The sequence below is a fragment of the Spermophilus citellus genome (assembly GCF_964194105.1).
Source record: "Spermophilus citellus genome assembly, chromosome: 4".
In the NCBI taxonomy this organism is placed as follows: Eukaryota; Metazoa; Chordata; class Mammalia; order Rodentia; family Sciuridae; genus Spermophilus; species Spermophilus citellus.
The window spans coordinates 5,188,885-5,212,350 of NC_138185.1; the positions used below are offsets into that span (position 1 = coordinate 5,188,885).

General features: G+C 55.5%; 1 protein-coding gene across 15 annotated transcripts in view; it reads right to left on the bottom strand.

Annotated features, from left to right (window-relative positions):
• SLC13A3 (solute carrier family 13 member 3) overlaps positions 1-23,466 on the bottom strand; it is an 82,121-nt gene that overhangs the window by 23,916 nt on the left and 34,739 nt on the right. For 8 of the 15 annotated variants that reach the window (XM_081290396.1, XM_081290397.1, XM_081290398.1 and 5 more), the window contains 4 exons: positions 14,507-14,772; positions 12,493-12,656; positions 3,739-3,805; positions 699-881 (listed from right to left, as the gene is read on the bottom strand). In XM_081290396.1, coding sequence (XP_081146522.1) covers positions 699-881; positions 3,739-3,805; positions 12,493-12,656; positions 14,507-14,772 — 680 coding nt within the window. The remainder of the gene's footprint in view (positions 1-698; positions 882-3,738; positions 3,806-12,492; positions 12,657-14,506; positions 14,773-23,466) is intronic. The other 7 variants (XM_081290385.1, XM_081290387.1, XM_081290390.1 and 4 more) reach the window with 3 other exon arrangements.

Here is a 23,466-nt window from a genome sequence, read left to right on the forward strand (position 1 = left end):
TTCTCTTCTGTCCTCCGGCCCTGGCTGCCAGCAGCCCTGTCACTTGGGAACCTGTTCAGTGCGGGGAGCAGAGCCTGCTCCACAGCCCCTCCCCCCAGCATGGTTGAAGGCTTCTCTCGGCTCTCCCCAGCCACAGAGCAAGCCCCATCAGGGGTCAGTTTCTAAAGCACCATGTCAATCCTCTGCTGTCCCCTCCCCACCCTTCCCATCCCGTGTGGAGGAAGATCTGGTCCCTCGGGTGCTGCTTAGAACCTTGTCTCCTCACACCTCCTTCGCCCGCCAGCTTCCCTCATCTTTCTTCCTTTCTTTTTCTGGGTGGGTCTTGCTGTCCCCTGGGCCGGCCTGGAACTCCTGGTTCAAGCGATCCTCCTGCCTCAGCCTCCTGAGTAGCTGGGACAAGTGCTCCCCACGTCCTGGCTCTCCCTGCCTTCCTGCTCCCTGGGCTCTCCAGGAAAGTCCCACCTCAAAGCCTTTGCGCAGCTGATCCCCAGGTCTCAAATGCTCTCCTGACCTGTGTCCCCACGGCTCATGCCCCCACTTGTAGGTCTCTGCTAAATGTTACCTTGGCAGAGGGGACAGGTGTCCCTGACCTCGAGCATCTCTGTGTCCCTAGAGCCTGGCCAAAGGAGGCCTCTGTACACCTTCCTGGGATGCGGAGACTGAGACGGAAGCCCAGGCGAGGGGCACTTGCTTTTTACCTCTTGAGCTGGCCCAGCAGGATGAGGTTGGGGGCTGTGCCCGTGAGGGTGGCGGTGCCCCCGATGCTGGCCGAGTAGGGGATGGAGATGAGGAAGCCCTTCCAGATGTTCCTGCGATATTCCTCCTCCTTCTTGGAGTCAGCCAGCAGATCCAGCGGGGCCTCCACCTCGTCAGGGTGGCCTCTGTTTGAACACCCACAGAGAAGCCGCTCAGAACCCAGCCAGAGAAGCAGCTGCCGGGGTCGGGTCTGGGGGACTTTCTAGAGGCAGATTCAGCCCAGACATTGACCACCTTCGCTGCAGGAAGGTATCCTAAAGAAATGAGGCACCGCCCCAGGTGTGGGCGCAGGAGTTCACTGTGGCATTGAATGTTATTTAAATCAAAAGCAAGCTAAAAGTCCACCAAAAGGGACCAGCCAAGCCAAGGGGCTCTCTTTCTGGATGGAGCAGCTATACGGATATGGGGACAGGTGACTGAATGAACGTCCATTGACATAAGAGCTCACCATCACCCAGACTCAGCCAAAGGCAGGAAACAGTACAACTTAGGGTTTCTTTTAAAATATTCATGTTTTGTGAATAGGTGAGTTGAAAATGCAGAATAAAGTAGACAGTGTTGTTTTGGTCCCTTTCTAGAAGGAGGTGGAATTATGTGTTGTTTTCCTCTTTGATTCTTTATTTGAATTTTCTGGGTTGTTTGTTCTCCTTGTGCAGTGGAAGAGTTCAAGAAGAAATGAAATGAAGAATTAATTATATCGTTAAGAGATCATGATATTGGCATGAATTTATTAAAGTAAAAAGGTATCTATTAAAGTAAAAAGGTGTCCACTACACTCCGTGGAGAGACTTGGTGGGTTACAAAACTGTGAATGACATTATAAATTTTTAAATTTCTATTTATTTATTTATTTTCGGTACCGGGATTGAACCCAGGGGTGCTTAACCACTGAGCCACATCCCCCGCCCTTTTAAATATTTTATTAGAGACAGGGTCTCCCTGAATTGCTTAGGGCTTTGCTAAGTTGCTGAGGCTGGGTTTGAACTTGCGATCCTCCTGCCTCAGCCTCCCGAGTCACTGGAATTACAGGTGTGGGCCACACATTTTTTTGTTTGTTTGTTTTCAAACATGCATTTATGTATAGAGAGAGATACCAAGAAATCATCCACAACGGTGTTCCCTTGACTCTTGATCTGTCTCTGGGAATGGGATGCTGGACACGCTTGTTTTGACCTGTGCTCTCGTAAAAGCGTCTCTAAGTAGACAGACTAAGAACCCTCTGCTCTGTCTGTGGCGTGCTGGGCAGGCTCCTTAGCCTGACTGGTAATGACTTCTCAGTGTGTATCTATCGCAAAGCATCACATCGAACTCCTTAGCTCTCTACAGCTTCATTCATCAGTTATACCTCAATAAACCTGAAAAGAGAAGTTGAAGCAATTGTTAAACCTTACTTTTTAAGATTAAAATTTATTTTCAGACACTTTCCCCAGAGGGCCACGGGGACCTGCCTGGGGTGTGGGTACTAGGTTTGCAGTCTCACAGGAAGGCCAAGACCGGAAACAGCTGGAAGCAGTTGAGGCCTGACTTCTTAGGAGTGAGAGGCCTGGTCAGGAGCCATGGTCTCTTCAGGCCCGGGCCCCGTCAGCCTGAGACCAGGGACAAGGGGGCACTGGCTGCAGCGCCCTGAGCGCAGCCCTGCTCTGCTCAGATGGGGAAGCTGAGGGGTCTGCAGCCCTGGGTACGGTCTTCCTGATGGTGGGCACCAGGTCTGTCCAACGTACCCAACATGTGCTCTGCATGGGCAGATACCAAAATAGACCCCCAGGTCACGTGGTCCTGAGTGGCTGGATCCGTCACAGAGGTCACGTCTTACAGTTGGCTCAAAGGCCCTGGACGTGGTGCCGGGAAGGAGCCCAGGCCACGGGAGCCACTGATAGAGACCACGCCTCCTCGTTGCTCCCATCTTGGTCAAAGCCAAGGCTGTGACAGTGGCCTAGGAGGTCCCACACGCCGTCTTTCCACCTGCACCTTCTCGTCACCCCAGCCACCTCTCTGCACCCACCCCCATCTGCTCACACAGGCTCAGCCACGCCGGCCTCCCGTGGCTCTGGGAACCCCCAGGAGCTGGGCAGGTGCTGTCCGTCTGCTGGCAAGGCCCCCCACAGATGCCCGCGACCTCACCTCCTGCGGGGCTCCCTCGGTGGACCCTCCTGGCGAGCCTTCCCGCCTCCCGTTTTTAACCTGCCCTTTCCTCCCCTCCGGCTCCCCCTGCTTTGCCCCTCAGTGAGGGCTTCACTCGCCCAGGGCTGGCGCCTTCCTCTGCTCCTTGCTGCTCCCCGCCAGCCCTGCGCCCTCCCTAAGCGCGTGTCCAGTGAGTGAAGCCGCCCACCCATTCCGGCTCTGCCCACACGGCCCTGTGCTGCCTGCTCTTCCGAGCATAGAGAATGGGGAAGATGACACTTTAGTAACAGGTGTCCCCGTGTGTACGCCCCAACATCACCTCCACTTGGTAGGTGAGCACTGACTGAGGCTCAGAGAGGTCAAGCAACTTGTTCAAGTCACACAGTCAACAAGTAGCAGGGCTAGAATTCCACATAGGTCTGTGCGACTCCAAACCCTGGGGCCTTAACCATGCTGCCGTAATACAAAGGACACTGCAGAACCAACGTGACAGTGATGTGAAGATGTCACATAGGGTGAAGGACGGCCATCAGATCACAGGATATGTTTGTCCTTAGAGCCTCTTAGCCTGGCCTCCCCTCCTTGACGACCATGCGGCCGAGCTCTCCTGCTCCCTGGGTCCTTCCTGTAAGAGGAAAGCCCCAAGCCCCCAGCCCCCAGCCCCTCGGGGATTCCTGTGCCTCTGTCCTCTCCATGGTGGCTTCGTTTAAAGGAGGCCATTGAGGCCTTGCCCAAGCCACGGGGAAGAATGGTGGAAACTCGGGCACTGGGTTGTCTGGAAGGCCTCAGGGCTGGCCAGGGAAGGCCGAAGCAGATCCTTGAACCAAGCTTATCTCCCCCAGAATTTCCCCAGGAACTTACTCTTCGGTGCTGGCCAGAAAGCGCATCTCCGTGGGCACTGCAGGCAGGCCGCTCCTCCGCACGGCAGCTGGGGGAAAGAAGGGCCACGTCAGCGAAAGCAGCAGAGGGGACAGGGCACTGGCTCTGGGGTAGCCAGCCGAGGGGCCTCTTCCTGGCCAAGGACCCTGTGCTATTCATTTAAAGAAAAAAGGGTGAGGGAGGAAGGCAAGGAGGGGGGCGGGGAGACCAGGGACTCACCCCCTCCTGTCCCACCATCCTGTCTGGAGATGGTCCCGGGCCTGTGGGCAGGAAGTCAGCTGCAAGGCCACCTGGCCACTCATAACCCAGGCCCAGGCTCACCTGAGCAGCCATCGCCCAAGGGCTATTTGAGAATGACCAGCTATAAGGTGTAATGGATTCAGCGCCCAAGAGGGATGACAGGGCTTCTGCAAACATCTCTGGCCTGGCCCGGGAGAAGGGACTGCGGGGCCCAAACTGGGAGCTGGGAACCCAGGCAGGGCCTATCCCCTTCTCCAGGTAACGCGGTGGGGGTTGGACTGGGCTGGTGGCCACAGAGATGCCGAGAGTAGATAAGCCGGGCAGGTGTTTCTGTTCCTCTGACTTGAACTCAGGACCACCTGGAGCTCAGGGCAGGAACTCAGTTACACGAAGCCTCCACCATCGATCCACGGAGAAACCTTTATGGAGTAAGTGTCTCTCGTGTGTCGGGCACTGAGTGTTAAGGCATGGAAGTCCGTGCCCTGCGGTTCTTACCCTCAGTGGGGGAGACAGAACACAGACACGTAAATATGTCAGACGCAGGGGTGTCGCGGAGAACAGGGCAGGCAGGGGCCACTGCTCTGGGGTGAGACATTTTTTCAAGAGTCTGACTGAGAAGAAATTCCCACGGAGAGGAGCTCTGACCAAGAAGGAAAATCTGTCCTCTGAGACCTGAAGGAGGGGAGCGGGAGCCCTGCAAATGCCCGGGGGTCGGGCAGGAGAGAGCCCCTGTGTCAGGAAGCCGGAGGCCTGCGGGCTGGAGGAGCCTGGGGAGGGGGAGGCAGAGAGAAGAGGCCGAGGCGGGGTGGCAGGAAAAGGGCCGCCGCGCAGGGTCTCGGAGCTCACGTAAGGAGTTCGGCTTCTCCTCCGAGTCACACGGGAGCCAGGGTAGAGCTCGAGCAGAGGAGGACCGCTCAGGATCTGACTTCCTTCTGAAGTCCCCTCTGCTTACCGACCACACTCCCCAGGAGCTTGGACAGTGTTTTGGAGAAGAGAAAAAACCGAACGGATTTAAGTTCCTGCAGTTGGAGCCACCACCCAGGACCCTGGGAGCTGGGTGTGGGGCTGTTGGAGAAACTGGGGCCTGGTTCCGTCACTTACTATGTGGCCAATTCTGCCCCCGAGGGACACTGAACAATGACTAGGGACATTTTTTGTCTTGGGGATTTGGCGGGGATGCTGCTGCACATATTAGAGACCATGATAACCACCCCCCATAGCAAGCCAGGCCCCCAACAAAGAGCCCTGTCACCCCAAATGTAATAGTGCTGAAGTCGAGAAGCCCTGGTCCAGATACATCCTTAATTTCCCGTTACTCCGTTCGTGAGTCATAAATGGAGTTACCGTCTCCATACAACTGTCAAGGGGTTAAGGAATGAACCCAAGGAATTCAGGGATAAGCCTGGGGTCAGCTCAGTGGCAGAGCACGTGCCCAGCTTGCTTGAGGCCCTGGGTTCCACCCCCAGCACTTTAAAATAAAAAGATAAAGCAGAGACCAGCAAGCTTCTTCTATGAAGCCAGATAGTAAATATTTTAGGCTTGGGGCCATGTGATCTCTGCTGTAAATAATCAGCTCTGCGGGGGAGCACGCAAGGTACAGTTTATGAATAGCTGGGCGCTGGGACTTGAATTTCACATAATCTCTGCATGTCACAAGATGTTTTTCTTCTTTCAATTTATTTCAAAAAAATGTAAAAACTATTCTTGATTCATAAGCTGCACAAAAAACAGATGGTGCTCTGGATGTGGAGGGCCAGGGTGTGCCAGCAGGAGCCGGTGGGCGAGGGTGCTGTGCGGGACACAGAGCAGGGTGCTGGATGCTGGGGCCAGGCCACGTGGTCCTCCTGCGGGACCTCCAGCTAACAGAGCAAGACCACTTCCTGGCCTTGTCTAAGTGCAAGGTCACTGTGCTGCCCAAGAACCCCAGCACCCGCTCCTCGCTAATGAGCGACCCTCTTTCCTGACCCAGGTGTGGATGCGCCCTGGCTGCTGGCCTCACCCATCGGGGACTGGCCGGGCTTCCACAGGCCCTCCTCCAGATGACCTGAGGGGCGGCCCAGACCCGGGCAGGTTCTTGTGACCCCTCTGATGAAGACGCTTGTGGCCTGGGGTGTAGGCTCTCACCCCTGCTGCGGTGGATAGTCAACTCATTTAAGTAGACATTCCCGGGGGACTTTGGCTGAAGGACATTGATACTCTCAAAGAAAGTCCAGCAAAATGTTTGATTTTTCCTCTTTACATGGGATTTCCTTCAGGAAATCAGTCACACACTGACCACGTGGAGGAGCAGGAAGGGTCTAGACCCCAGCTTTGGCTCTCTCCCCGGCTTGCTCACCCAGTGGCTTGGGGAAGTCATCATCTCCACCCCCACCCCCCAAGCTGGGTGGTTCCTATTGGTAACCGGAGGGAACAGGGTTTTATGGCAGCAGCTGGGGTCATATTTGCTGTGCCTGGAGCCGGTGCTGTGACCACCAGAGAGGTCTGAAGGCTGAAGTCAGCCGGCTCACCCTGAGTGGCGGGGACCAGGACCTCAGGGCTCAGGTGACAGTAACACACATGCACACCTGAGGCTTGAGCCCTGAGCCCAGGGCACTAAAGCAGAAGGTGGAGCCCTCCACAGCACATGGTGGGTGAGGAGAGTGGCTCCCCAGGGGATGGCTAGACAGGAGGACTCAGTGGCCCGGGTCCCCACCTCCAGCGCCCTCTGCACCACTCCTCGTGGGCTGGGCCACCGCTGCCACACCCCTCCGACCTCGCGGAGCTCCACACAGCTGGCCCTGGCTGGCCCTGAGGAGTCCCCAGGGCGGGTGTCCCTCTGGGCGACTCTGGGGTGGGGCCTGGGCCTCAGTATCTTCAAGAAGTTCTGCGGGCACCCCTTTTGTGCAGCCAGGGTTGAGGGCAACTTGTGGAAGTTACTGGTGGAAAAATGAGGCTCCCGCGGCTGCCCGGCCCTGGTGGGGGCTCCACATGCTCCTCCCTGGAGGCCGCTGGAGGCCAGACAGGAGTTGGAGCCCAGCCGGGGTCGGGGTTCGCCACACACACCCCGGTGGAGGGGACCGGCGATGGGCGAGGAGTCCCGTTTCTTAGGTTAGGTGACAGCAGTCCCCGGGCCTCCTCTTCTAAGGACGGTGCCGATGAAGCCAAGGGACATGGAGTTGGAAGCCGGGGCAGCCAGGCGAGAGCTTAACGATTCACCAGGGGCCTCCCCTGGGCTTCCTGTGGCCGCGGGGGCCGAGAGGCCACACGAGAGCCGGCTGCTCTGGGTGCAGAAGTCGAGGTCAGCCCGGAGCTCGGCGCTTACGTAAGGTTTAGTCAACAACGTGATCCTGGAGTCCTAGGGGCCGAGAAGGCTCGCTGGCGGTGGAGGACAGAGCCCAGCGGCCCTGGGCGTGGGCGGGGTTGGCCACCTTTCCCCTCCACCCGGGGAAACCGAGGCCCAGACGGGCGGGCAAAGCTGGGACCCACAGGACCCAGAAGCTGGGCGGATGGCGCTGGCCTGTGACCCCAGCAGCTCGGGCAGCTGAGACGGGAGGGGACATTCAGAAGCCCCCACGTTAGGCAGGTGCCATCCGTGAATTCATCAGCACGCCTGACGCCCCAGGAGGCCACTCACCCGCCCACTGCATGTCCGAGGGGCGGAGGCTTAGAGCCCCTAAATAACACGGGGACACCTGCCACAGGCCAGAGGGCACTCTGGGTGAGCGAGTGGGCAGGGCAAGGCTGTCACAGCGGTGACGGACAACACAGGCCCTCAGGGAGCCTGGAGTCCGTGGGGAGGCCCCAAGGAGCCAGCGAATAGCCCTCTCCACCCACCACCGGGCGGGTCTTCCCACTGCTCCTCCCACTGCTGGAAGCTCCTCCCACTGCTGGAAGCTCCTCCCACTGCTGGAAGCTCCTCCCACTGCTGGAAGCTCCTCCCACTGCTGGAATCCTAGAGAGATTTTTACGCAGCGGCCACATATGAGCCACTTCCTCTGTGCCTGGCTGTCGTTTCTCACGTCACTCAACAGAAGACAAAATGGGGATATTTTGTCTTTATAGATAAGAAGAGGCTCAGGGGGTGGGTTGGCTTAATGAGGGAAGAGGAGGGCAATGTTTAACGCCACCCGAAAGATGTCTCTGTGACAGAAGGTGCATCTCAGACATTCCTGAAGGAAGGACATGGGTGGCATGCCTGGGTGGCCTTCTTTGGGCAGAGAAAAGGAGGAAAAGGTTCAGATTTGAAAGCCAGGTAGAGGTGGGTGCAGGGGTACACACCTATAATCCCAGTTACTTGGGAGGCCGAGGCAGGAGGATCGCAAGTTCAAGGCTAGCCTCAGTAACTTAGTGAGACCCTGTCTCAAAATTAAAAAGTCAAATTAAGACCTGGGAATAAAACTCAGTGCTAGAGCAGTTCCCTAGCACACACAGGCCCCTTACTGGACCCTGAGCAAATCACTGACTTCAGCTTCATTTGCTCCTCTGTAAGACGGGGTGAAGCAGTGCTGCCCACCCCCACAGCTGGAGGATGAAGGGGAGCACCCCTGTGGAAGGGTGTTGAAGCCACCACTCACGTGACAGTACCGAGCACAGGACGGTTCAGGAACTGGAGAGAGGGGGCAGGTCTACCCTCAAAGGCTGAGGACCTCTGGGGTCTTATCCAGTGAGCCCCATCCTACCCCAGCTTCCCTGGGCTCCCCTCTGGGCCAGGCCCTACGGCACAGAGCTCATAAACACAAACTAGACTCATTCACGGTGTTACTCTGGGTGAATCATTTTGCCCCTGTGAACCTCAGTCTCTTCATCTGTAAATGGAGGTCATCTACCTCATGGTGCAGTTAGGATTAAACAAGTCGATGGGTTGAAACATTGAGCATGGCGTCTGCCATAGAGTGGGCCCTCAGAAAAGGGTGGCTGATATTAGCATTGTGTGGCTGCTATCGATGGCCCTTGTGACCTTGCAGCCTGGAGGAGACGCCCTGCCCCTCTCCTGGTCCATCAGCACGGACTCCACTCCCTCCAGCTCTGGCCTCACCCCAGCACCTGGTCATTCCTAGCTCTCAGGGCTGTTGTGGGAACAGAATACACAGGAGCCACTAGTGCACAGAGATACCAGCAAGTGACATCGCTTAGATGCCACACGGGCCAGCATTTAACTTTGATCAGATCCATATTGACAGAACTGGATGGAAGGGACATCTCTCTTTGAGCTGGAATCAGCCTTGTCCTTGTCCCAGAGACTGATCATTAACCAGTCCCTGCTGTCTATCCTGCGGCTGCTGAAGGGCCCCCAGCCTCCCAGGGCCCCAGCCTCCTGACATCCTGCGGTGCGAGGGAGAAGACGATGGCTCCTATTGCAAGGTCACCACTGTGTGTGACCCTGGGCGAATCCCCTCCCGCCCCCGGCCTCAGACTCTGCGTGTTTGTAAGGAAGGACCTGGTATTCAAACCTCGTGTGTTCATTTTGGAAAAAGAGACTCCTGTGGGAGGCGGAGTAGGGGAGAGAAGGAGCAACTCTTTCCGATGGTTGGAAATGCTGTCTGGGAGGCCACTGCAGCTCTTCTTATTTCTTCAGCTCCCAGGAGATCAACGCCAGCTCCATCTCATTCAGACCCCAGGCCTTAGGAGGGACCTTGCATTAAGTAAGTGCTCAATAAACACAGTTACTGTTCCTAGGAAGGGCAGCCTAAGATAAAGAGGGCTCAGCCGGGGTTGAAAGGGGACAAGGTGCAGAGACCTGAGGAGACAGTTTAAAAACCAATAAAGCCAACAATGCAGAGCAGGGGCAGCCGCGCGGTTTGCAGGTAGAATCCGGCCATGACCTGTTTCTGTACCACCTGCCAATGGAGACTGGAGTTCACATTTTTAAGTGGTTGAAAAGATCAGTAGAAGAATAACCGTTCAGGATGTGACAGTCCATGAGATTTTAACTCATTAATAAATTTGTGTTAGCGCCCAGCCACGCCTACTGCCACCCTGCCCCTCACTTCAAAGAATTGAGTAATCGCGACAGAGCGGCCGGCGGAGCCTAAAATATTTACTATCTGGTTATTTACAGAAAAAGTCTGCCAGCCCCAGCTTCTCTCCCCTCCCATGGAGAAGACTTTGCCCTCGAGGAGACCCGGGGTCGCTGCTTGACCAGCGACGACATATAAATGAACCATCTCACTCTCCAACCCGTCTGTACAGTGCTGACGATCATTCCGCGCTCTCAGGGCTGTTGTGGGAACAGAATACACAGGAGCCACTAGGGCACAGAGATACCAGCAAGTGACATCGCTTAGATGCCACACGGGCCAGCATTTAACTTTGATCAGATCCATATTGACTGGAACACACACTGGAAAAGAACGTAACCAGCACCTAAAACCCACAGAGGCGTGGAGGATGCGGTTGTGTGAGTTATGAAAACGACCCAAATCTGCTGGGACCCATCTGCCATTTCTCTCTCAAGAGGTGGATTCTACCTCTAGGTCCCAGGTGGCGGCTCTCAGAGTCTCATGGACCCAGGGGGAAGCAGTGAGCAGAAGCTGACATCATTCCCACGTATGTCCCTGAGGCCAGATTCAGCCTCCTGACCACATCCGGCCGCAAGGGAACCCGGGAAATCCAGCCTTTTCTCTGCAAAGCCCCGAGCCCATGGGGGTCCATTGCCAGGAGAACTCCAGAGAAACTGGTGTGGGACGAATAGTGATTTGTACCCCCACACGGATCAACTAAAGCTGCTTTTAAGAAATAGGACGTTTTAGAGCTGGGGTGCAGCTCAGTGGGTGGAGAGCCTGCCCCACGTGCCCAGGGCCCTGGTTCAGTCCCCAGCACCACAAAAGAAAAAGAAAAAAGAAAGAAATGAGACATTTTAAAGTGGACGTGATGTGACAGCCACGCGCAGCCCTGGGAGAAAGGCCCAGGGACTCGGGTTGCCGAAGAAGAGCGCACGTCCCTGTGCCCTGGAGTGACCTGGACGGCCTTTCTCCTCTCCTTGGTACCTGAGGGAAATACACCTCTGCTTTTGCAGTGGCTTGAAGACGTCATTCTCTGAGTTGTAGCCACAGGATTCCCTCTGGCTCGGCTGATTCCCTCTGGTGGCACCAGTGGCTCTGGAGCACAGAGCCGGGCCTGAGTCAGGCTCCATCATCTGCCCACTGGGTGATCTGGGGAGGCTGCTTGCCCTCTCTGGGCCCACAGAGTGGTCTAAAGCACGGTGGCCGCTGTGGGGTTTTGCAGTCAGTTTGTTTTTGCTAAGAGCACAATTTCAGAGGGTAGGGGTCCCAGGGCCAGGTCACGGCACAGTGCCACTGTGGCTGCCCAGGCCCCTCTTCGGTTTCATTTTTTTAAAGTTTCTACTCTCACCGCTCCCCACTTGGACCCTCCCGTAGCAGCTTCCCCACAGGCTAAGAGGCAGCTGTTGCTTCCTGTCCTCTCCTTCCTGCCCTTGTTTCCTTCCTTCCTTCCTTCCTTCCTTCCTTCCTTCCTTCCTTCCTTCCTTCCTTCCTTCCCTTTCTTTCCTTCCTTTCCTTTTCTTTCTCCCTTCACCTCTGAGCCACACCCCTAAGTGCTTTCATTTTTTATTTGGAGACAGGGTCTCTCTCATTTAGGCCTTGCCAACTTGCTGAGGCTGGCCTCCAACTCAGGACCTCCTGCCTCAGCCTCCCAGGTCGTCGGGACCATAGGTGTGCGCCACGGTGCCAGTTTATGCTCCTTATGTTCTTACACAACGCCGTGTCCCCCACATGTGCACATGTTTAATTCACATGTTGTCCTTGGGGCCTGTACCTCATTCTGGTCATTCCACAATCAAAACTGTTTTAAGAGATCCGTTTCTGTAACTGTTGGTTTGCTGGTTCGGTGCTGTGCTTGGTGTGTGCCATCAACAGAGCCCGCGTGACCGCCAACTCCTCACCCCAGGAAGAACGCGCAGGGACTGTCTGTCGCCTGTCTCCCGGATGGAGAATCCCGGGGGCTTTATCCCCCAGGAGCAGAGCTGTTCCCCCAGGACAGAGGCACATTTGGCTTCCGCAAACTCCTGAAGAGCATAATGTGTAGCTCTTCTCCTTCCTTCCTCCCTCCCTTCCTTCCTTCCTTAAAGGCCGGCCCAGACCACACTCTTTCTAGCAGTGCCCCAGCGTTCCCACGGCCACGTGGCTGCCAACACTGGACATTACCCAGCTTTCTTATTTTTAAAGTCTTATCGATTCAAATCTCATTGCTTCAATTGGCGCTTCTCTGAGAATTAGGTTGAACATCTGTTCAAATGCTTTCAAGCAAAGTTTCATTATAGGATCCAGTTCAAAGGGTTATGTGGAGAGTTAAAGGAACCAATACATATGCTCAATAAATGCAAGAATCAGAAAACCAAGGTCCCACAGTTGGGCCTGTCTGATTCTCGATTAGACATTTGACGCCTAGAAGGTGCTCTGCAAGTGCGCATTCCCCTGGCTTCTCCCAGTTTCCTCTGGTTGTCCCTGCTCCCCTCCCTTCATGCGGTGGAGTGGCTGCAGTGCCCTTGCACAGCCTCACCTGTGTTTTCATCACCTTCCCAACTGAGCTCCTTCTGAGCCTCCTTCTGGCCAAAGAGACTCTTCAGGATGGCGGTGGCAATGGGCAGCATCATGGCTGTGGAGGCGGTGTTGCTGAGCCACATGGACAGGAACGAGGTGGTCACCATCATCCCCAGAATGAGCCTGGGGACAGAGGGAGATAGAGTCAGAGCCCGAACCCAGGGTCCACGAGGTCCTCTGGGCCCAGGTTCCCCTCCCTGAGGAATCCAAGCCATTAGCTTCACAGTGGAAAGTTGAGATGCAGAGAAGCAAGTCAGTGGCCAAAGGGACCCACAATCTGGGCTTGCTGGGATCTCAAGAGCCCTGGCCACTGTGTGAGTGAACGGCCCACAGGCTCCTGGGGAAAGGGAATCCAGAGCCATTTCAACCCAACCCTCAGTGTCACCCATTTCAGGATAAAGGTGCCAGGACACCAAGGCTCCTGCCATCTTGCCTGCAACCTTCCCAGTCTCCCTCCGGCCCCCACTCCCACCAGCACCCGCTGCTCACCCGCTGAGCCTCTCCCCAGCACCCAGCGTGCCTGACTCCTCGGCTCCTGGTCTTTGCTTGGTCTGTTCCCACAACAGAATCTAAGTCTCAGGGTGTTGTGGGTTTGTTTGTTTTTTTCATATATTAGTTTCTTAATCCACCTGGAGTTCATTTAGATGGTTGTATGAAGGAAGGAGTCAGCAGAGTTCTTTTCGTAGATCAGACCAATGATCTCAGCTCCCACCGTTTACTGACCCTCCCTCCTTCCCTGTTAGTTCCAGCGTCCTCTGGGTCAGTTCTTCTGTGTCTAGATGGTTCTAAGCCAGCGCCTCGCTGTGCTCATGGCTGCAGCTTCACCTCCACACACACCCCCCCCCCCTGCGCCCCTGGATAGAAAACCCTGCTGGCTGCTGGGCTCAGTTCTCGATGGAGTCTGTCCCACAGGATGCACAGCCTCCTGAGGGGACACCTCACACGGTCGGGCAGACGTCTCAGCAGAGTGGATGCTGGAACCCAGGGGTCATCCACAGCGTCTCCTCCTCCCTTACCCCCACGGGTCACGTCACTCAGAGAGCTCGCAGGTCTCTCCCTTCTGTCCTTCTCCACTGCCACCCTCTAGTTCAAGCCATCACCATCCCTTGTCACACCCAGAACAGCCTCCCAGCCAGGCTGCACCTGGCTTCTCACCTGCAGCCCACCACATGTGGCCAAGAGGAGGCTTAAAAATGTAAATTTGCCAGGTCACTCCCCGGCTCAGGACCCTTTACAGCAGGGGGCTGTGGACACCATTCAAGGCTGGATCAGGGAAACACCTGGCATCTTCACGTTGCTAACTTCTAGTCAGAAGTGAGTCTTTTCCTCAGTGCCTGAGACTTTTTCACCAAAAAAGGTCACAGGTGTTTTATAGCACAGTATAACAGCTGCAGAACCCTGGCACAGCGATGATGCTCAAAACGGTTTCATCACTAGATCTTGCCGTGTGCTGGGTTCATAAAGGGGCTGTTACGGCAAAATGTGTTTTAAAAATACTGTTTGAGTAATTGCATTTTGCTCCAGTTAGGGTTGTGGTGGTTGTTTTAAATCCTGAAAACTGGATTGCTTCATGCAATTTAAAACATCATTCTGAGAAAAAATCTTAAGATTCACCAAATTGCCAAAGGGGTTCATGGAAAAAAACAATAGACGTGTTACACACACACTCCTTAGCTAAAGGCCGCCCAACCCTTGGAGAGTGGGAGTCCACATCCAGAGGCTCCAGGCTTTGCAGGGTTGGGTCCTGCCTCCGCCTCTCCTGGGCCATCTTCCCACCCACTTTGTGTGCCCAACGGCTCCACCCCATCACCCGGGCTGCTAAGCAGCGAGCAAGCCTGAGAGCGCAGGGCTCAGGGACAGCCCGCAACAACCTTCTAGTGCTCGCAGGGACTCTGTGAATCAAGGTCCATCGCCATTTCCGGGCAGCGAGTGGCAGGGTCACATCCCTGGCTGGCCCCGTGGCCTGGCCTTACCTGGCTGGCTGGACTCCCACGAGCATCAGGACCTTGAGGGCGATCCTCCGGTGCAGGTTCCACTCCTCGATGGCGGTGGCCATGATGAGACCGCTGAGGAAGAGGAAGTTGGTGTCGAGGAAGTACTGGGGGCAGACCTTGCTGGAGGGCAGGATGCCCAGGAAGGGGAAGAGGACGATGGGCAGCAGCGCTGTCACCGACAGGGGCAGGGCCTCGGTGCACCAGTAGACAGCCATGAGCAGGATGGAGAACAGGCAGCGGCCCTCCTGCGGGGGACATGCACAGCTGGGGGCGCGCCCGGTGCCTGGCGCAGAGGCAGGCGGACGGGCCCACCGGGCTCCTCCGCAGGGAAGTGGTGCCCTGGGCTTTGACCTTGAGCTAAGGCATCACCTTTCTGAGCCTCATTTTTCTCGGTACAAAATAGAGAAGCTATTTCTGCCTACTTCACAAGACTGAAAGAAAACTAACCAAAATACTCACTGTCTTAGAGGTGAACCCCTAGGCGAGGATGAGAATGGAAATACTTGATTTAATAGGGGACCCCAGAAAGTTCTGGAAGGGTGTGGGCAGGTGACACAGAGAAGGGGCCAATACAAGGTGAGTTTACGAGAAGTTTCCACCGTGGGCAGCTGGAGCCACAGTCCTGGTGGGGAGCCTGGGACGCAGCGCAGGGCACACCCGGGAGCTGTTCTCCCTGGAGCCGAGGCCCTGGCCTGGACCTGCTGAGGCCTGGCCATCGCTGGTTGAGGACGGCTCCTGGGAGCACTTCCGGCCTCCCCCTGTGCAGGCTGAGCTCTGCCTACAGCCAGAGAAACACTCCTGCACCCACAGGAAGAGGGATCAGCATGTGCGGGCCCAGGGACCGCCCTGAGTGGAGGGCACACAGTAAGGATGGCCGCAGCTGGGCAGGTGCAGCGGCCAGCACGGCACACACTCGACGCACAAAGACGGTGACTGTCGCATTCATCCTGTCCTGTGCACCGCCTGACCTACCAACCAGTGTCCCGGTTTGGAAACAAGGCATCCTGAGCCAGGATTTCGACCTCGAATGCTCACAGGAGCCTGACGTGCCACCGTGGAGCTCTGGGGCTCCCTCGCACAATCTCGCACCGTTCACTTTGCCAAGAAGACATTTTGCTTTTCTTTGGGGTCTGTCATGAGACGCCAGACTGCCAGGTGACAGTGCACTCCTGCCCCTGACATTGGCAGTCTGGGGCCCAGACACCTGCAGCTCATCAGCTTCTGCAGCTCAAGGAGACCCATGTGCAGGCAAACCATTCGCCCCAGAGAGACAAGGCCCCAGGCAGCCCAGTACTGTGAGCATGGGGCAGAAGAAAGCCATCGGAGGGACTGGTGGGGACCAAGGAGGGCGCTGCCTTGTTACCAACTTGCTATGGCTGAGTCCCCCCAGCCCCCCAATTCATATGTTGAAACCTAACCCCACTGTGGCGGGACCCTCATGAATGCAATTGTAAAAGAGGCCTGAGGGCCTTCTGCCTTGTCCGGGCCCAGCAACAGGTGCTGAAGCACAGAGAAAGGCCCCCTGAGACACTAAATCTGTCGGTGTCTCTGTCTTGGACCTGGCTGGGCTGTTTTAACAGGCTCCAGAACTGTGAGCAATACATTCCTGTTGTTTACCCCTGACCCAGTTGACGGCACTTTTTGTTACAGCAGCTCAAATGGAATAAGACGCTCCTCCATCTCCCTGGACCCTCACTGTTCACAACAGGTGACTCGGTCAGCTTCCTCTGGCTAAGTTGCAAGCTTGGTCAAGATTTCCAGGGACAAAAGACTCCCAGGAACTGCTCCAACCAGGAAGTTTGGTGGCTGTCCAGGTGCGATGGCTAAGGCACATTGATGCCACCGCTCCCCCACCCCATCCTGATAAGATGGAGGCGCTGTTGTCCTGGAGTAACGATTTAATCCATTTCCCTGCGATACCTCCACGGTCTCCACGTTTCATGTTCCCACCGCCAGAAACATTCCTTGGAGCCAAGGTCCTTCTGGAGGGTCCTTGTGGAGGACAATCAACAACAAGCTCCTGGAGACAGTGACATCTTTCTGAGCTAGGATTTGGGAGATCTTTGGTGTGGGGGAGGAGGGGCTGTCTTCTTGCCTGTGCGGAAGCTTTTTGTATTTGAGTCAAAAAGAAGGGCCTCATCAGAGCCAAACCCAGCTAGCTTGCTGACGGAACACCCACTTGTTACGTCAAGTGAGTCGGTCAACGGAAAGGTGTGTTTCCTGAGGCTCAGAAGTAAAAGGGGGTGTCACTCCATACCCACTCCATACCTAGTAAGGAACATGGGTGTGTTCCACGTGGAGAGGACCTGGGAGGGTGAGCTGCTAGGAGCAGAGCAGGGGCCTGAGGGGGCGTCCACATCAGTCATGCTGGTGTACCCTCTAAGGCCGCCAAAAAGGGTTCCAAGCCAGGGAAGTTCTCAACAGCCCTTCTCCCTACCGACCCCCTAAAATTCCCAGAGCATCCGAAGCACTACCAAACCACATGCACACATTTACTTGTCCCCGTGAACCCAAAGCTTCTGACATTCATTTGCCCATGGATCAAAATATCCCTTAAAACCCTGCATGACTGGAAATGCTGCCAAATCGCAAGCCGCGACAATTCCGATGTTCAATGTCACTGGCCTCCTCTGTGTCCCCGCCTAGAATGCAAGTGCCACGAGAAGAGGGTCCCTGTTTGTTGTATCTCATTCTCTTCTGTGTCCCCAGCACCTGGCTTAGCGCCCAACACGTGTAGGGGCTGAGTCAGTGCAGAACGAGTGAACTGAGGGAGGGGGACCCCCCAACACTCTTTGCTGGGCCCTGTCCTGGAGCTTCGGGGGCAGAGAGAGGAAGAGAACCTCTGCCTCAGTGGGCAGCCAGGCAGGTGACACACGCCTGTCACCCCGGGCCTCGGGAGGCTGAGGCAGGAGGATTGTGAGTTCAAAAGCAGCCTCAGCAACTCAGTGAGACCCTGATTCTAAACAAACAAACAAAAAAGAGGCTGGGGATGTGGCTCAGTGGATAAGCACCCCTGGGCTCAATCCCCAGAACCAAAATAAATTTTAAAAAATTAAATGCTTTAGGGGCAAGTGGCTAAAGACTCTTAAGAGCAGCACCAAGTCACGTGACCCAAAGGAGCCGTGGCTCCAAGTCCATTAAGGCCAACTAGCAGGAGTCATTAACTTAGCTTAGAGGCCAAAGGGGTTAGCAAGGGAGACTTCTCTCTGGAGAAACTGCCTCAACTAAACATTAGCAAACGAAAGCTTCGGCAGCGTCCGAAGGTCAGACCCTGCACTGTCCCGCCAGCGTCTGGTCATTTGCTTGTGTATTGTACTCGCAACCAGAGGGCAAAGTTGTGCAGCAGTAGAGGAACGTTGCAAACTCGTTCCTCTAACTTGAAAGGAATTGGTGTGTGTGTGTGCGCGTGTGTGTGTGTGTGTGTGTGTGTGTGTGAGACAGAGAGAGAGAGAGAGAGAGAGAGAGAGAAATCATGTCCAGCACCCAAGTTAAACATCTCAGGCCTTAAGATAGCTTCTCTGCTGGCGACACTCTGAGGTCAGCACTTAACAGGGGCCCAGAATGAAGAAGGGCCCAACCATGGGCCTTACAGCATCCAAAGAATAAAGGACAGTTTAAACAAGGTACACCAACAACTCTGACGACCTTAAAGGAAACCACCTTCTTGAAAAGTGTGACTCGACTATCAGAAAAATAAACAGAATAGCTGAACAGTCCAATTTCTTTCAGAGAAATCCAATCAGTATAAACTCCCTCACCCACGAGCCTTCAGGCCCTGTTGGCTTCAGAAGTCATTCTACCAAACACCGGAGGAATGGATGAACCATTGTGTACCAGCTCAGGGGACAGAGAGGGACACTTCCCATTGCGTTTTCTGAGCTCAGGATAACCCTGGTTTCCTGATAAGGGCATCAAAAGAAAATGGCCTGGAATTGTAGGGAGCAGTGGTGTGCGGTCCCCTGGGCATCTTTAACTCGGAGACACTCGGCTCAGAGTTTCCTTTTCTGTCTTGACTCACAACACGATGTGCAGGAGTGACTGCAGCAATCATGACAGCCACCAACATTTTGCGGGGGAGTGCTGAGGCTCGAAGCCAGGGCCTCGTGCAGGCTACGCGAGCGAGCGCTCTACCACCGAGCCACACCCCGCCCTCCACTGATTTTTCAAGTACTTTCTCACTTCCCGTTATTCACCCAGTTCAGTGCTCTCTGATGTGTCAACTCACTCGACGCCCACACAACCTTAACTGGGAGGCACTATTACTCCCTCCCTCTTTTCGGGGGAATCATAAAAAGACATCCATTCAGGTCATGCACATAAACTGATACAGATAATTCTGCTCCTGGGGCTGGGAATATAGCTCAGTTGGTAGAGTGCTTGTCCTGCATGCACAAGGGCCTGAGTCCAATCCCCAGCACCACAAAAAAAAAAAAAAAAAAAAAAAGAAGAAGAAGAAAACAGGTAATTCAGTTCCTGGCATTGTGCTGTCTGTAGTTCACAAACTACATCCTTTAACAGGAGTCCTAACTTTTAAATTCGTCCCTCTTAAACATCTAAGGGACTACGGAGATTGGACAGTACTATTCGTCGGGCAATTTTGCAAACGTATGAACTCACTCTGTTCTCACCCCACCGAGGGCAGGGGTCACTATGTCCATTCTACTGACAGGGCAACTGAGGCAGAGAAGTTGCTCTCACGGTGGGTGCAGGAGGGAGAGGTGAAACCCAAGGCCTGGGAGACAGGCTGTCCCTCCTCCCTCTCCCCAGCACCCAGCCCGGAGAGGCAAAGGGGAGAGGTCCCTTCAGGTCCAGTCCCACGTGTTGGTCACCCCCGGAGCTGGCCATTCTGATTTCCGAATTGAGACCGTTTGTGGATCAAGCAATTGGGATTTTAATCATTTCCCAAGAGTGATGGAACGAGTCTCAGATCCAGGGATTTTTGGGTACAAGTAATAGGAAAAGAGCTTCCCCAGAGGACAGAGTCCCCCCAGCAGCCGGGCCAGGCGGACGGCTTTCTCACGGTCAGCCCTGAGCTCCAGTCCACCAGCAGCACCACGCCCGGGGCCAGGGCGAGTTCGGTGGTTCTGACCCACTCCCAGCCCCACAGCCCCCGCCCCACCCCACACCGTCCCTGGGCCCTCTCAGGTCACCCCACCCACCTCCGTGCCAAGCCCTAGTGCCCGAAGCAGCAGCAACGAAACCAGGCTGTGCTTTCTCCCCGACCGTCGGCTGGGTTCCGCCTGTTCCCGGCCTCGGCATCCGGGACCCACACGGGGCACACTCTGGCGTCTGGCCGTTCGTTCGCTGTAACATCGAGATTCGTCCAAGTGGCACTTATCAGCCCCGGGTTTATTTTTGGCTGTTGAGAGCCGTTCCTTCTCTGAACACAGGCAACTCGCTCTACAGTCTCTGCTGATGGACATTTGGGTCATTTCTCATTGGGGGACATCATGATCGTGACTGGTAAGGACACGTGAGCACATCTGCTTCGGGGGTGATGGCCGGCAAGTGCTCTGTGCAGCGTGACCCTTCCACACCTTGTGAACACGGGAGGACGGCGCGCGGCTGGATTCTGGCCTTCAGGGTGGGCACTGGGCCCAGCCTGCCTCTCCCCTCCCTGTCTCCCTCCCCTCTTTTCTCTACTCCTCTGTCTCCTCCTCTCGCTTCCTCCCTCCCTCTTCTCCTCTCTCTGGCTGCTCCTGCGAGGATGCCCACAGCAGCCCTGGGTGGAGGGAAGGCCCAGGACAGCACATGTCAACTGGGGGGTGACCTGAGGAAAATGGTGGGACCTGGGGAGTCTGCCGTGGCCACCGGGGACTTTGGTAGGAAGTGAGTATGTCGTTACATCGCTGGTTGGGGACTGGACCAGGGCCAGGGTGACCCAAACAGCTCTCCTTCCCCCGCTGAGCTTCCTGCGGGCAAGTGGATTCAGATGTGCCCGCCGATGCCCACTCTGGGGGGAATCAATCAGCCCACTGCCCGCCTCCACCTCCCTCCCCTGCAAGGCCTGGAGGACAGAAGGGACTCCCCAGGAGACCTGGAGGCAGGGACTTCAGAGCTGAGGTGGCCAAATGGGAAGTGGAGGCTTCTGGGGGATGAGCGGGCCAACCTCCAGCACAGGACTCAGCACCTGCTGTCCCCCTCCCCAGCCCCCTGCCCAGCTTCCCTTCCAAGGCCCCTCCTCGGGAGCCAGTCTGGTCACATGAGGGACTGAGGTCTGCTCCAGATGTCTTTTGACAGGTGCTTGTCCCTGGCTGTGGTTTCCTGCGTGTCCTTTCTCAGAGCGTCTCCTCCCAGACCACAAGGCCTCGCCACAGGGCCCCTGCCCGTCCCGCTCCCCTCTACCCCCGTCCTCCTAGATGCCTGCTAAGTGAATGAATACGTGACATAAACCAGGCATCACAGACTGCAGTGCGGGGGACTATTTGGTGAGTGACGTGAGCTGGTGGGAGAAAAATCGCACCATCTTGATGAACCTGCTTTGTGCTCTTGACAGTGTTGGAGGGGCAGAAAAGCACGATTTTTCCAGGGGAAAAAATGCCCAAACATGACAATAATTTACAGTTGACACTGGGCTTCAGTGTCATGGGTGCAATAGGCAGGGTGGGGACCAAGGTGAAGGTGGCACGGGCCCCCTGAGGACAGCAGGGCTGCTCAGCCCCTCTGCTCCCTGCCACGTGGGCCCCATGATCCCCGAACTCCTGGGGCCTCAAGAGAAGCTTCAAACTGCTTTCCTGAGAAACTTCAGTTTAACAAGATTGGCTCATTAAAAGGAAAGCGGGGAGGTGGCCATTATTAGCAAGGGCTGTCCAACCCACCCTCACCGGTCTATGATCGGGCGTTGACATGGTTTTAATCGGTGGAGTCATGGATATCTTTGATTATTAATGAAAACCTCAGAAAAGTGCCCAGACATACACACAGTTTGACTGTGATGTCAAAGTGCTGATAGACCTCTAGGGATCACAGGACCCTGTACTGAAATCTCTGCTCCATGTTAAAACCCCCATTTTACAGGTATAAAAACCGAGACCTGGAGAGGCAGAGCAATTTCTTCAGCACCATGGAGAGCGCAGGCTGGGCCCCGTGCTCTGTGAACTGGGACCAGCCACGTGACCCACGGAGGTGCAGTCTGTGTGTTGGGGAAGGGGAGGCTCTTGCTCCTCAAGGGCAGATCCAGGTAGGAGGGAGCAGGGTCCCGTGATGGCAGGCACTGATCCTTTGAATTTTAACTTCTGGAGGTCAGAGGTTGGGGAGTGTCAGATCTTGCAGACTCACTTTCTGGGTCACCCTAGGGCAAGCAGCTTGCCCTGGTGCCACTTTGTCCTGTCCAGAGGCTCTGCAGGAGTGGGGATCAGCTGAGGGGCCCCTGAAAGGCGAGCTCCAGGGGAAGTTCCGCTCCAGATTGTGCACCCGGGCAGCTCAGCGACAGCCTCCAGGTGTGGAGGAGCCGAGGAGGAGGCCACCACGGGAGATTGCAGCTGGAGAAGCCCAGGGCCTGAAAGCAAGGAGGCTGCCCCAGAGGCCAGACCTCAGCAAAGCTTGAGATGGAAGGGGTCTGAGAGTGGCCAAGTGGAAAGCAGTCAGCAACATTAGAAGATAAGGGACGCTGAGGACATCTCTTGAGCTGGACTGTCCAGATACAGCAGCCCTGTCACATGTGGCTATATATATTACTTAAAATTAAATGACGTTTAAAATGCTGGTTTCTCAGTGACTTAGCCACATTTCAAGGGTTCAACAGCCACCTGTGACTGGTGTCTGCCATTGGGGACAGAGCAGGTGTAGCTACTTCCTTCCTCACACAGACTTCTGTTGGACAGAACTGGGCCCCGCAGGCTGGCTTCTGTTTCCCAGGACAAGCCACACAACACCCCGAGGCTGAGTCTCTTCCTCTGCACATTTGGAATAATCATATTTGGATGTCCAGCTCTTAGGGGAAAGGCGTGGGAAGGCAATTGGAAATGTGGGGCGGTTCTCTGAGGGGTGAGGTAACGAGTGCACTCTTTTTTTCTTTCTTTCTTTCTTTTTGGGGGTTGAACCCAGGGTTTTGCAAATGCAAGGCAGACGCTTTGCCACTGAGCTGCACCCCAGCACCCCAGCCCCAGGAGCGCATTCTTATTTATTCATTGCTCTGTTTCTCCAAGTTTCAACAACCAACAGACATATTTTTTTAAGACATTCTCTGAACGTAAAGCTAACATTCTGGCCCAGCTCTTGGGCTCCCCTCTCCTCCTCGGAGCACCCATAGACGTGTAATTATTGTGCAGCAGGAATTTGAGGCCAGGTCCACTGCTTCTCCCTTATAGCTCACAGAATTTCACCGGGATGTCCATCCGCCGATTTGTTCAACCGCCAAGTTCATTTACGTGGCCGTGATTGAACTCTGCGTTGCTGAGTCTCTGTCCCCTTTTTTCTGGGAAACAATGTACTTTTTCAACCTGCACATATTTTAGTTTTAACAAAGTCTCTCCCACTGAAGATTCCACCTTGTTCTCAGCTGCTTAGTCTTCCGCAGGGACCTCGACCGTGTCGAGGCTCGCTGTCCTTCCTCTCCAGCACCCCTCTCCTCGGCTTCCTCTTCCTGTCGCTCCCTCTGTCACAACCTGGTCATGGTGTGAGCGCGTCCCCATCCCCTGTCCTCCGAGGGTGGCTGCTTGTCTCTGCTCTCTTCCTGAGCGCTGCGTTCCCCATCCTCCCCTTCCACCTCGCCTTCTGAGATCTGGTGCTCTATTTGGGGATCAGGAGGCCATCACCTCTCTGATGTGTTCACATCTCAGAGGGAAACCCCTGCTCCTGCTCCTCCTGCTCCACGGCTGACTCTCCCAGCCTCTATTCTTCGCGGGCTTCCGCTGTGCGTCCCTCTGTCTTTTCATTCTGGGGCCATCCTGGTGAAGGTCCACACTGGCCGCTCCCTACAGAATGGGGGCCGTCCTTCC